The sequence below is a fragment of the Arachis ipaensis genome, chromosome B7, assembly GCF_059453495.1.
Source record: "Arachis ipaensis isolate K30076 ecotype BB chromosome B7, ASM5945349v1, whole genome shotgun sequence".
In the NCBI taxonomy this organism is placed as follows: Eukaryota; Viridiplantae; Streptophyta; class Magnoliopsida; order Fabales; family Fabaceae; genus Arachis; species Arachis ipaensis.
Window position 1 is genome coordinate 5362191 of NC_142442.1, and position 16845 is coordinate 5379035.

Below are 16845 nucleotides of genomic sequence, written 5' to 3' on the forward strand. Positions count from 1 at the left end.
TATTCATTTCCATTAATTTATGGCATTCTTTGAAGCCCCAACTTGACAAATATTTCAGACACCACAAACAAACAAAAATAAAAAGACCCTTTCCATATAACATAACTACCTTAACTTTATTATTACAATAATATATATATATATATATATATATATTCACTTTTCACCATTTAGTAAATGTAAATAAGGAAGCCATAGCTATTTATAATTTGAGAAAAACAAATATGTGCATTAATATTAAGAAAGATAAATATAAATTAAGAAATGGAAGAAGAGAGAACTTCATTTAATTTCCAAACATATATATACCTTTTTATTAATGAACAATGGTGTATACTTCTACATCTAATAGCAAGAAAAACAAGCAATAATTTTTCTATAATAACATATATTCAAATATTCAATCACCTTAATTAAGTATTTCATATATCTTCCTAATTATAACAAAAACAAGAAAAAGAAAATAAGAAAAAAAAAGTAGGGACAAAAGAGAGGAAGATAAGAACACAACAATTATTAATTAAGCTACTATATTCACATCTTTTTTTTTTTCTTTCTTTTTTTTCCCCTACATCAAAATTGCATATCTCATGCTATCACTTACCATGAGATGATTCATCTCAGAAATCTGAGAGAATTCACCAGTAGTAACCCAAATCCCATCAGAACCATTAACCCTAGGATGAGAAACACATGATAGTATTGAAATTGGTGCTTGAAGTATGCTATGTATAATTGAGAATCCACCATGCCCTCTTCTTCCATTTTCATGTCCAAAAACATGAATCTCAACTCCATTCGCGCCCTCAAACATGCTCTCATCGGCCACTTTCGAACTCTTTTTCGTACTCTGGAGATTTCTCGCCACAGCGGCCAAAACGCGCCACATCTTATATCCTAAACCCTAAATTCTACGAATATGTGTACAATAAATGTTGTACTATATGGTGTAGAGCTCTTGTTTAGTATTTAGTAGGATTTTGAACTCTTAAAAGAGAAGTTCAAAGGGTTCAAAGGATATAGAATAATGTTGTACTACTTACTAGTGCTTGTGTTTATCTCACACAAAAAAAAGCTTGTTGGTGCCTTTGAGTTTTAAAGTGGCAACTAGGATCAATTGCAAACATTTCTTCTTTTCCCATTAATCAAAATGTGGGGCCTATTAAGCCCAACTTGCCGACAAAGCTGCCTAATTGTACAAAAAAGTTGACCTTTTTATGTTAAAATGCCACACATGTTCTCATATTTTTGTACATTAATTAATTAAATAAATTGATTCATTCACTTTTATTATTATTATTATAATTAATTAATTAATTAATTAATTAAGATGGAGTGTTAGATTAATAGGATCTTGAAACCTATCTTATAATGGATGAAGAAGTAAATTAAAATGAGGATATGTTATATATATATGACTCTATTTGATAATTACTTTAGAGAATATAAACATAGAAGTATTTAAAAAATATATATAAATCTATTTAAACATAGAAATGAATAAATAATTAAATAGATAAAATATTTGTTTTGAGATAAAATTTATTTTAACTTTTATGCACAAGATCATTTTTTTTTAAATAAAAATTCCAACATTTTCTGCTTTATTTTTTTTATTTAAATTATAGTAGTGTTGATCAAATACAACTTATATGTAAAAATTAAAGAAAACAAAAAGGTGAACACAAGAACATTTCTCTTTTATTTTTCAACATTGTTTTGGATTTGAGGGGATTTGCTTGCTTTTCCCAAGTTATTCTTGTACACCAATTTCTTCATATATATATATATATATATAAAACTTTGTTTTAACAAGGCATAAAAAGAAGGAATTTGAAGGTATAGCTTTTTAACACTAGAGATAGAATTGATCATTCAGGTATGCAACTTGATTATTAAGGGTCCCCTCATCACTTGAATTGCCTTTGATCACTAAAAAATAAAGTTAAGTTGTTGCTTCAGATCTTATCGGAATTGGGTATCATAATCAATCATTTGATTAAAAACTTCATCATACAATCATAACCGTAGATGATGATCACAAATATTATCTATCTATATATATTGGTTTTTAGTTGTTTTACTAGAAAGATCAATTAATTAATAATCAAAATAATGCAAAGTAGTTTTTCTACTTTTTCTTTGGTGTGATCCCCACAAATGGTAGAGTCAATAGAGGTACCAAAATTGTGATGGAGACCCATGTGGTGGTGGGTATGTCAAATGTGTGTACTATTGCTCCACTAAGGAACATAACCCTCAAATACTTTATTTTATTTTATTTTATTTTATTTATCAACTTTAATTTGTGGAAAACCTAATTAAATATGTAGATAGATAGATGAAAATTAATAATACATACATTATTGATAAATATATTTCTTCTAACAAAGAAGAAAAAGTCTTCTCATATTTATATAGGTTAAAGTCAATGATAAAATATATTTGATATGATGATTGTTTTTAAGTAAATGACACTATAATATATCATTTTTTTTTAGTATATTTCATTTAAATTTGTTAAAATTAATCATTCATATACGTCTTCCTATAACTTAAATTTTTTTCTGAGAAATAATTTTATCATATGATATCGAAACTTTTATAACTAAAAGATAAAAAATGTAATTATTGTTGACCAAAAAAATTAGCATAAGATCAATAAAAAAATGAAAAATATATATACAAAAAAGTCATACAAATCCAAAAAAAAAAATTGCATGAGAGAATGTATTAAAATTATAATTTAATTTTGATACACTGTCAATGTAAAATAACATGCATCAAATCACGTAACGCCGCATCATAAAAAACAACTACTATTTTTATTGACCGCGTGAATGATTATCCAAAAAAACGGATGTAATTGCATGACTATGTAAAATATTTTACACTCTTAACGGATCAAAATTAAACTCGTTAAAATTATAGTCATCCATATACCTTCTTCTATAATTTAAACTTTTAGAAGGAGTAGTTTAATGACATCATTCTAATTTTGATACTCTCCTACATAATTAATATTACAAATAATTTTATATGAAACATTAAGAAACTTAATTAATGCTATGTGAGTCATGTAACTCAATTAAGACCACAATTTAAAAGGTTCATATTTGTGAGTTCAAGATGCGACTATATATACTATAGAGTATCCTTAAGTAAACCACAAAACCCTTTTTTTTTTTTTCTTTATCACTATTAAGTTAATTAGTATATATATATATGTCCCTACTTGACTATAGTTGGATTTTGAAAATTATAGTTCATATGATGATACATCCAATTAACATGCTGATCACGATTCCACACTATACATTTAAATCATAAATAATATATACATGATTGACTATGCTTAATTGATTAATAGGGTCATCCCAATTAGGGTGACATAGCACTAATATAACATTATTCCATTTATGCATAATAACACATATAAGATAGAGGTCTTTAGTTTTGTTTTTATGGGACTTTCCATTATTGGCTTTGAATGGCATCATAGTCTTCACGCCAAAGACCTTAAAATTCCTTCAACATATATACTTTCGTCATACCAATTACTAATTACCAAACTAAAACCAATCATTAAGGCAGGCTTGTTTTGGATGGAGGTGATAAAATAGGAAAAAAAAAAAAACAAAAGTTTTATACAGGGTTAAGTACTATTATAATCTTTAAAATTTTTTATTGAAAATTAAAATTGTCCATGATATTTTATTATTTTTTTTTTGTTAAAAATTGTTCTTAATATTAATTTTAATTTTAAAATCATCTTTTAGTTCCAAATCTTTTTTTAAAGACAAAATTGTCTTTCGTTTAGGTTTTTTTTTTATTCCTGCAAAATTTTTCATTCATTATTCATTATTCATAAATCATAACATAATAAAAGAAAACACTTATTAAGATGATTGTTTGAAAGTCTGGCATCAACACAAGTTTAATAGCAAAAAATTTATGATGAGGCTTTAAGCTACCATCTTAATAAGTGTTTTTTTTTTTTTTTTTTGTTACATTGTGAGTGATTAAATATAGATAAAAGATAGATTTTGCGAGAATGAGAAAAAGAAAAAGAAACGAATGGAGAATTTTGTCTTTAAAAAAAATTTAGAATTAAAGATAATTTTAAAACTAAAATTAATATTAAAAACAATTTTAAACAAAAAACTAGAGACGACTTTAATTTTTAGCAAAAATCATAAGAATTAAATTAGTACTTAACCCTTAATTTGTATATATATAATCTATGTATTTCATACATAAACAGTATAAAAGGATTTTACAGAATGATTTAATTATACATTGCTATATTATCATAGATAATTAATTTTTAAATTCACTACTTAAAAAATCATCTGAATACATAAATTTAATTGGATAATTATATGAAATTACATATATTATCAATACATTAAAATTAAAATAATATGTTTATCTCTTTTATTATGAGGCATTTATATCAAAATACAATATTAATATGCTGATTTCTTTTTCATGTAGTCATTATAATCTTATGAACTTGAAACCATAATATGATTGAGTGTGAGATTTTTGAGAGATCCTGTAAAGTCATAAGATAAAATCATATAAAGTAATAATCATATAAATAAGGTGAATTCGATTAACTATATATAAAACGTGGTTAAATTATAATAATAGTATAATATAAATCTTCAAAAAAAAAAAAAAAAAAGCCCACTACCTCATCACATACATAAAGCACTTTATTGCAATCCACTATTATTCTCGTGACTATATAAATTTTAAACATTGTAAAATGGCCAATAATGAAGTTTAAATTTCCTGTGGGGGTTTACCATTTTATATACATATATAGTCCCTCTTTAATTTGGACTTTTTTTTTTTTTAATTATCCGCAAAAAGTTTCACTTATTTAATTTGCATTGAAGTATATATAAATTAAGGAAGAAAAAAAAATTTACGTGTTATTTTTATAAAATAAATTGTGATCTATCAAGTTAATAAGTATTTTAATTTTGATATAGCGACGGTATAAATAGTTCTAATAAACACTGTTATTTAATTAAATTTATATATTTAGATTTTTTTATATAATAAATTTAACAATTAATTATTTTAATAATGTAACAATATACAATTAGATATTTATATAAAATTTAATCATGAAAATTAAATTCTTTTCATATAATAGTTTCTTTAAACATAAAATGTATCGATTGATAAAAAAAAACCGTCATGTTTTATGTTAAGATTGAACATAGTCATAAACTACTTAGAAGAAAAGGTGTTGACCAAAAAGTGCTGAATGGCTGGATCCAAATTCAAAAATGTATGCAGACATATTCTGTGGACGAAGAACTTTCTATATACTTACCTCCTTTTTACCTACCAACTACCTCAGCACGCGTTAAAAATTGTATTATTTGAATAGACTAAATTATTAAAATGGTACCAAAAGATTTTCATGGCTGATCAAAATAACTTTACAATACATAAATAATAAATAAAATTTTAAAAAATTTAAAAATATGATAAAAAAAATTAAATATTAAATATATATTTTAAAAAAGTATTTTAGAGATTAGATTTTTATCTAATTTTTTGTGGATATTATTAAAATAGAAGTTTTTTTTTAATTTAATAATTTTATGTCAAATGAATTTTTTTAAAAAAAATTATTGTGAATGATCAATATTTAAAAAAAAATTAAAAAGAAAAATTTTAAAATCAAATTGTGTTTTAATTTTTTGTGTACCTTCTAAATATTTATTCAAATATCACTACAAAAATTCGGATGAGATGAATAAATTATTTACTAAATAGAAAAATTTTTCGTTACTTATAAAAATATAATGTTTATTAGTTAGTTTTATAGCATTTTCAAATCATTTTAAGACTAATTTATCGTACATATTTTTAAGAATTATTCTTGTCAACAGCATAAATTTTGGGTATTATTTTAGTAGTTTATTCTATTTGAATTCAAAAGTATATTTATTGTTGGTGTTTGAAAATATTATATATTAATTAATTATTTTATTAAAATTAGGTTATAATTTTATATTGAATAAATATTTATTTAGACAAATATTTTATAGATTGTATATTAATAAAATTCTTACAATAACTTCAAACGTCCTATTTCAATTCCAAAAAGTTTTAAATTAGTTCAATGTGGTTCTACCATTAAATTTGACATTAATAGTTAATGAAAGACGATAATAATAACGTTACTAGTTAAGTCATATTTTAAAAAAATATAACAAAAACCTTCTTGTAAAACTTTTTTTTTCTCAATTTTCTTGTTGTATAAAACTGCAAATCCTAACAATCAATCATCAACACTTCAAAATTAAAGGAAAAACTTTTATATTAGTGATAGTTAGTTCATCGATTTTACTTATATACTGAAATCAAATGCTATTGGCTCTTTAATATGCAAATTATTTGTGTCAAATTTAATGGTGGAACAATATTAAATCTGCTTAAAAATTTTTTGAGATTAAAATAAGATGTTTAAAATATTAGAGACTAAATTAAAATTCAGCGTATGTTGAGGACTAAAATAATATTTTATTACCTTATTTTTAATTTCAAAATTCTTTGACATATATATATATATTAAAAATATGACAAAACTATCAAACTGAACCTAATAAAAATTTTCAATAATGTATCAAATGAATATTGATACAAATATGATAAGATAATAAAAAAATATTTTATATATATTAAAAATTAACTACTAAATTAATTACTATATATTTGTATATATATTAATTCACACATTTTTTAAACAATAATTAAAATAATCAAATATGTCATAGTATAATACTCAAACTTGTTAATAATAATATAATAAAATTTCTTATAAAATATTAAATAAATATGTCCTTTTATACACAATAATTAATTAATGGTTGGTTTTTTGTGTATATATAATATGATTAATATAATTTAGATAAAACCATTGTTCCATTAACTAAAGAGATAATAAAGTTGTGTAGCAAAGAACGAAATTTGTTTAATTAAGGTGGGGAAGAATAATAATCTATTAAGTATTAATAGTAATTAATTATTAATGAATATTATCTTGATACAGTTGCACGCGGTAATGTGATGAGCACACTGGTTTGATGGTTCAGTTTAAATCTACTTTTCATTAAGGCTTTACTTTACTTTAAATAAAAAGAAAATAATGATGATAGCATTGCATTGCTCCATTCATAATTGACATTAGTGCCATAACCACCTTAAAACAAATGAAGATAGGGTTTCAAAGTCAAAAGTCAACTTTCACAGGCAGGCCAAGTTTGGGGGAAAAGTTTCTATTTTATTTTATTTTATTTTTTTTAAGTATTTATTTTTATTTATTATTAAATTCACCATAACCGCCGCCCTCCCTTTCCTTAAATACTAAATTCCACCTATTATTCCGACAAATTTCAGGTATTTATGAAACACTAAGCTAGGATATATTGTAATCAAATTATATATGGTTTTGGAGAATAGTACTGTTCTGGGGGTTATTATCTGAAATCGGTGGATTAGGCTTTGGATAGGAAGTCCAAATGTTTAAGAAAGGTGGTTTTTGACGCTCTGTTCGAGTTGTATGTTTTGAGAAATAGGGGGTGGTACCTACAAAGATATTCTGATGTTTAAGTCAACAAAGAATTAAGTAAGTTTGAATATATTAGAATTTAGATATATCTTAGTGTCTCAGCATATTTATAGGAGATGAGCCAATAATTACTGTTGAAATAATTCCACTTCTGATGGTGGATAGTCGTCCCTTTATCTTAGGGTTGTTGATATCTCCCTTTTAGAAATAAGAGAGAGATTTACGAAGACAGTTACTTAGATAAATGTTAGGTTTCTGCTTACGTTGACTCCGACCTCTTTGAAGAGGTCGGATAGACAGTGAAAACCAATTTTATAAATTAGACCTTTTAGTTTAGGAAATTTATAGTGTACAGATCGATGAGCATACAGAGAGCGTACAGAGATTCCATTATTCCTTCTGCTTGAGTTCCTAATCGACACGTGGTCATGGTGTGGAGGCATGGGGATGCGGGCTGAGAGGGCTGGCGAATAGGGGGCTCTTCAAGCGCGATGGCTGGCTTGCAGCAACTGTAACAGCGCCACCATAAAGGCCGTGGAAACGTGATGGGTCTTTGGGCTGGACGTTGAAATCCCGAGAAATGGGCTCATTCATACTCTTGCTTGTCAATCTTTGCTTCCTGTGGACTGAGAAATGAATTTTTGGACTGAAAATAAATGGGGTCGAAAAAAAAATCGATGGAGTGAAATAAACGCCGGAGGGAGATGGCCCAAAAGGGTAAATGTCCGTAGAGTGAAATTGCAACCCCATGGTCTTATGATAAAGTTACCAAATTTAAAAGAAAAATACAATAGAATAAAAAATAATCCAATGGAGATAAGTGCGCCATTACATCTAGCAGGTTTAGCAATAACCACCTATAAGTGCGGACCTCCTCATCCTCCAACAATGCGAACCCAAATATAGTTGTTTGTTTGTGGTGATTTGATCCAGAGAAAACCACCAGTGGCTTCTTGTACTTTTTAGATCGGTACGTCGAATCAAAGGCCAAGACGTCACCAAAAAGCTGATAATCCGTCATCATCTCACCGTCAGTCCAAAATAGGCTGCCCAAACGATTGTCCGGGGTTCGTGTGTATCTCGCCACGCTCCTCATGTCAGCATTTGCCTTTCCCTCCAAATAACTGATAGTCGCCACGGCGTCACCGTCGATTATTCGTGCAACCCTTTGCCCGTGAACATAATTATACACATCCCGTTTGGTAAATCGGAGCATGCCATACCCACCAACTTGCCCCGCCATGTAAGCCATTGTTTTCGACGTTGCGATCCCAAATTGCTTCCAACTATCCACCTGTGCCTTGTCACCCTCACTCATCTTCCGATTACTAGGAAGGAGACGTGCGAACACTGCTGGGGCAAGCTCGTGGTTGTGTTCGTCTACGATGGTGCTGACCCTCCACACACTATGCTGCATATCATAGTAAATCTTCAACTTTGCCTTGCAGTCCGTGCGACTCTCCAACCTCTCCTCCCTTACTCGCTCATGACGGTCGTAGTGCTTTGGATGTCTTGTACCTTGTCGATGACAGAAAAAGTCTCTCCTAATCAACACCCCATTCACACGAGCTACATCTCCCTTCCGAACTCCGAAACCCCTTAATTTAGCGAATTCCTTGTAGGCAGCGTAAGCATCCTCCTTAGTTGCAAACTCTTTTCCCAAGAAGTCCTTCGCAGCGACTGGCCGGCGGAGACAACCCTCTGCCACATCATCTGCATCACCCGACCCATCACCATCATCGGCACCACCTTCACTATTTTCCCCGCTAGCGCCACCCGCACTGCATTCGAGGTTCTCCTCGTCGTCGTATGTATCACCACTAGGACAATAATGTCCACAACTATCATCGGAGGCACTCCCAACCGAGTCTTCGCCCTCACTGTTAAACGAATGACTGAAATCCATTGGAAACAACTTGGTAACCTTCTAGCCTGGTCACATACAAAATAGACAAATCATGCTCACAACCACGCCGTTAGTACAGTCAAAACATTGACCAATGCTATCATAAACGGACTATATCTTACTCCACAAATAAGGCAAAACCAATGGGTCTAAACATACCTCACCAACTTTAGTGCATATTAAATAAGTTAAATTTCGAAAAAATTAATAACCTACCCGGCACCGTAACTTTATCTGCGTTCCCGGCAGAATTGTAGCCAAAAGGATAAAAACCCTATCCAAATTTTATCGCCGCGAATTAAAAAAACAAAAAAAGCAACCGGTCATATAATATAAAAAAAATCACGATCTAATAAGAAATCGGTTACAACCATCTTTTCGTCTTATAGTCCATGGTTTCTCGCTATGAAACAAAACATTGAAATTACCATGTCGATGTCTCTAGTGTCTATAAAGGTGTCCTTCCTTAGTAGGTTGATACAACTCCTTACTTTCACAAAATCACCCTAGCAAAAGTCCGAGACATCAAACTTATTACTAAACCACGACAACTACCTATGGGGCGGTAACAGGAACTGACCTCTCAACAGCCATGTATAGATTATGTTGCCTAGATTGCTAGCAGTACCTGTTGCATTAACAATTTCCCAAACCCACAATACATTGAACTTACTAATTTCTCACTATATACTATTTCTAAAGAATCTACCAATTTGTTCATACCAGACTTCGTCGAATGCTAACAATGATCTAATTTAGCTTACTCTTTTACCAACTACCCTAATCCTTTAACCACAACATCACAATTCAGATTTTCACCTCCATGCCAATACCAGAACATACAATTTCACAAAACAACTTTCAGACGCAATACTCAAATTCAACCTAACCTGATAGTATTTCGAGACCCGAGCTCAAAGCTGATCCTTCACTGGGCAAACCAGCTCCAACCTTCGACTGACAGGCACCGTGGATGACGAGCAATAACACCCACTACAGGACAACCACACCTCAGAGGCATGGCGGCTGTGATCACCACCGATCCTTTGTTTCCATCGATCCTTGGGTACCACGCATGCTCTGGAGAATGGCGTCGGTGGAGAGGTCTTTCACCGGGAGGGCGCAGCCGTGACAGACGAGGAAGCCAACCGCCGGAGATAGCAACAGTCACCAGACCCGCGGCGGCTATCTTGGTGAACGCTTCTAGGGTTTTTCCGAGTGACAGGGAAAGACTGATCCACCCACACCAACAACTCCCTTGGTTACCCCAACTTGTTTTGCGAACAAACCTGAAGGTCCAACAACACCACTAACGGGACACTCTACAACGAAAATCCCGTTCTGAATGGCGCTATAAAGCCGGCTCACCAAGCCCTTGAATGAGTCTCCCCAGCTACTTGAGACAAATCTGCTTTCAGCCATACATAGACAACACGTGTCCACAGCAGATTCAATAAAAATAAGAATATGTAAATCTATACAAATATGCATCTTTACAGTAGATCGACCCTTTAGTTTAATTTAGATCTAACTTATCATTTGGGTCAGGATATGAATAAATGCTATTTTAATAACTAAATTATTTGAATTAAGACAAAAATGTGAATATCACTTGACTAACATTACTTTGATGCGTGCAAAGACTAAAGTCAAACAAAATAATCATAGAAATTAAATCTAAACCAATAAATATTTTTGTGAATGTTTGAACTTCAACCAAAGTAAAAAAAAACTTACAATATTTTCAGGATAAACAAAAATATGGAGAAATTCTATTTAAACAACCAAATCCTACTACTACAAACAAATAAGTTATACATTAATTTTGTTGTCTTTTTCAAATAAGCTTTTATAATTCTCTCCATGTATATATAAAAGCACCATTAACATAATTAGTTGAAATTGACCTTTCAATAAAAAATATTATAAAATTTTATATATACACAATATCAGTGATAAATTTAAAAAATTTTGTAATCAACTTATGTTAATAGAGTGATTAGTAATATAACATTGAGAGCAAAGTTAATAAAATAATAAGACAAATAAATATTATTATTATTATTATATATTATTTAAAAAATATTCAAATTTTAGTGAAAATATTTGTTCTTATTATTATGATTATGATAGGTGTATATTAAAATCAGTTACCAATATAAAATATATATTAAAATATAAATACATATTGAAAATAAATTAAACTACACAAGTAATTATGCACAAATACATTTGTAGCAAATTTTAGTGGATAAACAATATTTTTGATTTACTAAACAATCTAGACACCTGTCACTTAGGCTGTGTTTATTTACAGATACTGAGATAAGGATATAGAGATATAAAATTATATTTAATAGATTAGATATAAATAGAGATATTGTATCCAGCTGAATTAGTGTATTTTGTGTTTAAAAAAGACACAAAGACACTAAGAGACAAAATTTATTTTTCATTTTTTTCTATTATTCTTGTAAATTTTTTATAATTATATATTTTTCTCAAGTTTTTGAATTAAAAAAAAGAATAAATTGGACTTTCATAATTTATTCTAATTTATCACCAAACAAAATATAAAAATACTAATTTTTGTATCTTTATTATTTATATCTTGTTTTTAGTATCTTATCTTGTCATGTTCTCCCAACCAAACATAATCTTATAACTTCCTATTTTTGGTCTTGACCTATAGCTTCTATTGTTTTTTTTTTTTTTTGTCATGGGCTAAGCCCAAAAACTCTACCCAAACCCTAAAACAACTCGCCCACCCAATTCCAATTTCATCATCTCCCTAACGGGAGTTATGTTGTGGCCGAGAAGTGAACTCGAATCCATGGCCTCAATAAGAAGACTATGTTATCCACTTTCGGACTGAGCCAAGATCTGAAAATCAAGTTGCGAATTTGTTGATGAGGTCTGAATCAGGTCACTCTGCTGGCTTTACTTCGGTATAAAGCTCCATCGCAGAGGTAAGGATTCCTCTTCTAGGATGACACCAGGCTTGGCCGCCCAGATAATGATATTGGTGCTTCTCTCCGAAGAATGCATACAACACTGCGTAGTAGATCAATGCACCACTTTTGACTCAATTTATCTGATTTGTAATTGATAAATTTGCTATGATATGTACTAATTGGTTAGCTTCTCTTCGAATCCAAGTGAATCCACATTTGTTAAAACTTTTCTATAGTTCAAAGATATCTTGCAAAATCGGATCAATCTCTTGAAGGCTATTTTTTTATTTAATTGCCTGCACCAAAGGTAAATAATCAGATTCAATTAGTATCATATCTGGCTATAGATTTCTTGCCAAAATTAAAGCATTTTTTGTTGCTAATGCTTCTGCTGCAATACTGGACAGTTGTGATTCTATCTGTGTTTCCCACAAGAAATCTTCCAAAGCTGTCCCTTGTAGCTACTGGCGTTGCTCCATCACCAGAAGCTTTCTGGAAGGCTGCATCAACGTTCAGTTTCAACCAATTTCTTGGCAGGGGTCTCCAAGTAACTTTAATTCTTCTATTCTCTGTTTGTTTCTGAACTGCTTGATCAATAGTTGCTCTGTACTATTTTTCTACTATTCTAGCCTTGACAATAGCCTCCTTAGGATTGATCTTTTTAGTGTTGAATATGGCTTGGTTCCTGGTTTTTCATATCTCCCATATTAAAAAATCATCTTTCCTATCCTTTCCTCTTTGTCAGTTTTTCCTTCCTCCTTAATTCTTCTAATTTTCTGTAAAAGCCATTCTCCAAAGCTTGTGATGTGATCCTGATAGGGACAATATTGGCATTGGCTACCAAACCAAGCTACCCTCTTCCATGGACATAGTAACAATGTATGTTTGATAGTCTTAGACTCCACGAAACAAATCTGACACATAAGGAAGTTGACTATATTCCTTTTAAACAACCTTTCAATAACCGGTACTATATTATGCGCTGCTCTCCAAATAAAACTTTTAATCTTTTGGGGAGTTTGGACATTCCATATCTCCATCTATAATTCTTCTAAATTTATACTCGATGAAGCTTCTTCCATTTTGTTTCCTTAGCTTTCCTTTTTAGCTATGTGATATCCAGTTCTGACACTGTAGTTTTCATCCTTTCTATATGGCCAAATAAGTCTATCTTTTCTTTTCAAAATGTTTGTAGGAGTCTTCAGAATTTTTTTTTTTAAATATCAGTAAAAACCCCTTCAATCTTCCTCACATTCCACCATTCCCCTTCCTTCAAAAGTTCACTAACATAATTCAACTCTATTCCTTCTTGTCTTTGAATTTTTCCTTCGCCTACTACCCACTTATCATCCCAAACATTAATTCTTGACCCGTCATCCACACTCCATCTCCCATTTCTGTGAAGAAAAACTCTTCCTTTAATTATACTTTTCCAAGCCTAAGATGCATTAATATAGCATTTCGCATTCTAAAAATCTCTATCGGAAAAATAGACTACCTTTAAAATACGTACCCATATTGAATTAGAATTTTCTATGATTCTCCAAGCTTGTTTTGCTAAAAAAGCTAAATTTTGGCCATGAAGATCCTTGAAGCCTAGCCCTCCATTTCTTTTACTTGCACAAATCTTGTCCCAACTTTTTCAGTGTATACCTCTTTTTTTTCAGAATTGGCCCACTAAAATCTTGCAATCATAGCGTTTAATCTCTGACGGAATACTTTTAGAAATTCAATAACTGTCATACCGTAGCTAGGAATAGCTTGTATAACAGCTTTAATAAGGACTTCAGGCTTGGTTTAGGAGCTTTTCTTTCCATCCTTCGACTTTTTTCATCACCTTCTCCTCTATCCAATTTAGAGCTTTAATTTTTCACCTGTCCCAAATCCCTGGCAGCCCTAAATACATTCCTGAATTATCCCAATACTTCATTCCTAGGATTTTCTCTATGTTAACTCTGGTTTGTATGGGTATTTGACTACCAAAAATAATCTCCGATTTATCTAGATTGATCATTTGACCTGATGCCTCTGTATACTTATTAAGAATCAAAATGAGATTGTAAATTTTCTCCTCTTTTGCTTCTATAAAAATAATACAATCATCCGCAAACAGAAGATGAGTAATTGGAGGGGCTGTTGGTGCGATTTTGAACCCTGAAATTTCCTTTCTTTCTCTTGCTTCCTCCATGAGAATAGTGAACACTTCATCCACAATTATAAAAAGATATGGGGATATAGGATCGCCCTGTCTCAGCCCTCTTTCAGGTATAATTTTACTAGTGAGCCTCCCATTCATTCTAACCTTATACGTAGCACTTCTAACACACTTCATTATTAAGAAAACCCACCTCTGGTCAAAACCAAAAGCTGTCAATGTAGACTCCAAAAAAATTTACTCTAATCTATCATAAGCCTTATTCATATCTATCTTAATAGCTAGACTTTCCAATCTATTCCTACTTTTTTTTATTAATACTATGAAAAATCTCTTGAACTATGATAATATTATCCTGAATCAACCTACACCCACTCTGGATTGGCAAAATAACCTTATCCATGAACCTTATAATTTTGTATATATATAATTACAGTAACTAATAGGCCTAAATTGATTAAGATTTTTTGGTTGTTTCACTTTTGGAACAAGAACAACAATAATTTCACTTACCTCTTCTGGCATAATACCTTCATAAAAAAAGCTTATAATCACAGCACAAACTTTATTTTTTATTGTGTTCCAGTGACTCTGATAAAAAAGTCCATTTAATCCATTTGGTCCAGGGGCTTTGAGGCTGCCCAAGCTAAAAACAGCTTCCTCAATCTCCTTTTCTGAAATTTCCTCCATGAGTTGTTCGTTCATTTCTTGAGTAACTCTTTTTGGAATCCTATTTATACAATCTCTGAAATCATATTTGGCTGAGGATGTAAACAACTTTGTAAAGTGCTCCTCCACTATCTTCAAGATTCTATCATCTCGTGAAACCCATTGGCCCTCCTTATCTTTTAATCTTTTCACTTTATTTTTATTTCTCCTTTGAATCGTTATCGCATAAAAGAATATGGAATTTTTGTCTCCTCACTTTAGCCACTTTAGCTTGGATCTCATTCCCCAGTATTTCTCTTCTTGCCTTTATAACTGGCTTATCCTTTCCTTGATTTGACACCTCCGTGCTTGCTGTTCTTCATTTAATTCTGCCTCTTGAAGCTTCTGTAGCTCAACCTTCAACTTTTTAATCTCTATATCAGCTCTAGCAAAAGTGTTCCTACTCCAATTCCTTAAATTTTTCTTGCAGTTTCTCATCTTCTTCAGCAACCTATCCTATTCGTTATTATTATGCTCTTCTTTTTTTCAACTCATCTTAATAATCTCCTCACAGTTTTTATGGTTGTTCCAAAATGCTTCAAATTTGAACGACCTATCCACCTTATACTTAGGCTGTAACCTCAAAACAATGAGCGTATGGTCTGAACTCACTGCTGGCATAGCTATCAAACTTGCATTTGGAAACTTGTGCCTCCATTTCCAGTTAACAAAGCCCTATCTATTCTTTTCTTAATTATTAACCTATTTCGAGGATTACTAAACCAAGTGAATTTTCCTCCTTTTAGATTCATGTTCATGAGAGCATTAAAATCCATAAAATTTTTTGAAATCCACAATCTGTTTTCTCGGCTGCTCATGCATGCCTTCCTTCTCCTCTAGAGCTAAAACAACATTGAAATCTCCCATGAAGAGTTTAGGTTCATTCTTGTTAAGATTGCTTGTTGTGAGCTCCCCCCATTCCTCCCTCCTCTTGCCTGGTTTTGGGTTACCGTACATGAAAATGATTTTTCAATCATTTCCTTTTCTATCTTTAATGTAAGCTTTAATATAATAATTAGAGTAAGAGTAAACATCAATATTAATATTTTCATTTCATAGCAAACATAGATCTCCAAACATACTCCAGAGTTCTACATAAAAATATTTATCAAAATGAAGCCTTCTCTTAATTTTACTTATACTACTATCCTTACCTCTTGTCTCCATGAGAAATACAATAGCGAATTTTATCTATTTACACAAATATAAAAGTTTTGAAACTGTCATGGGGCTGCCACCCCTCACCAGTTCCAACTAATGATGCTCATAGCTGAGGGTGAGGCTTGATAAGGCCCGCCTCCTCGACCATGAATTTGTTTTCTACTTTACCTTCCATAACCCAGTTCCTATCCACTCCTCCAACGTTCTCCTCCTTCTCTCCACCCTTGCCTTCTATTGGTTCATTTTGTAGGTTTAATTTTGGACATGGGTTCATTTTCTAGTTTTTTCTTTTGTCAGGGATTTCGTAGTTTAGTTAGAGCTATCTAAATAGCAAATCTGAAACATGGAAAACATATGCAAA

At 30.8% G+C, this 16845-nt stretch overlaps 1 protein-coding gene across 1 annotated transcript; it reads right to left on the reverse strand.

The window, feature by feature from the left end:
* Window positions 1-281: 281 nt before the first annotated feature.
* On the reverse strand, window positions 282-1082 carry LOC110264810 (uncharacterized). The gene has a single exon (XM_021107089.2). The coding sequence runs from the start codon at window positions 887-889 to the stop codon at window positions 569-571; it is 321 nt and encodes a 106-aa protein (XP_020962748.1). The 5' UTR covers window positions 890-1082; the 3' UTR covers window positions 282-568.
* Window positions 1083-16845: the final 15763 nt, after the last annotated feature.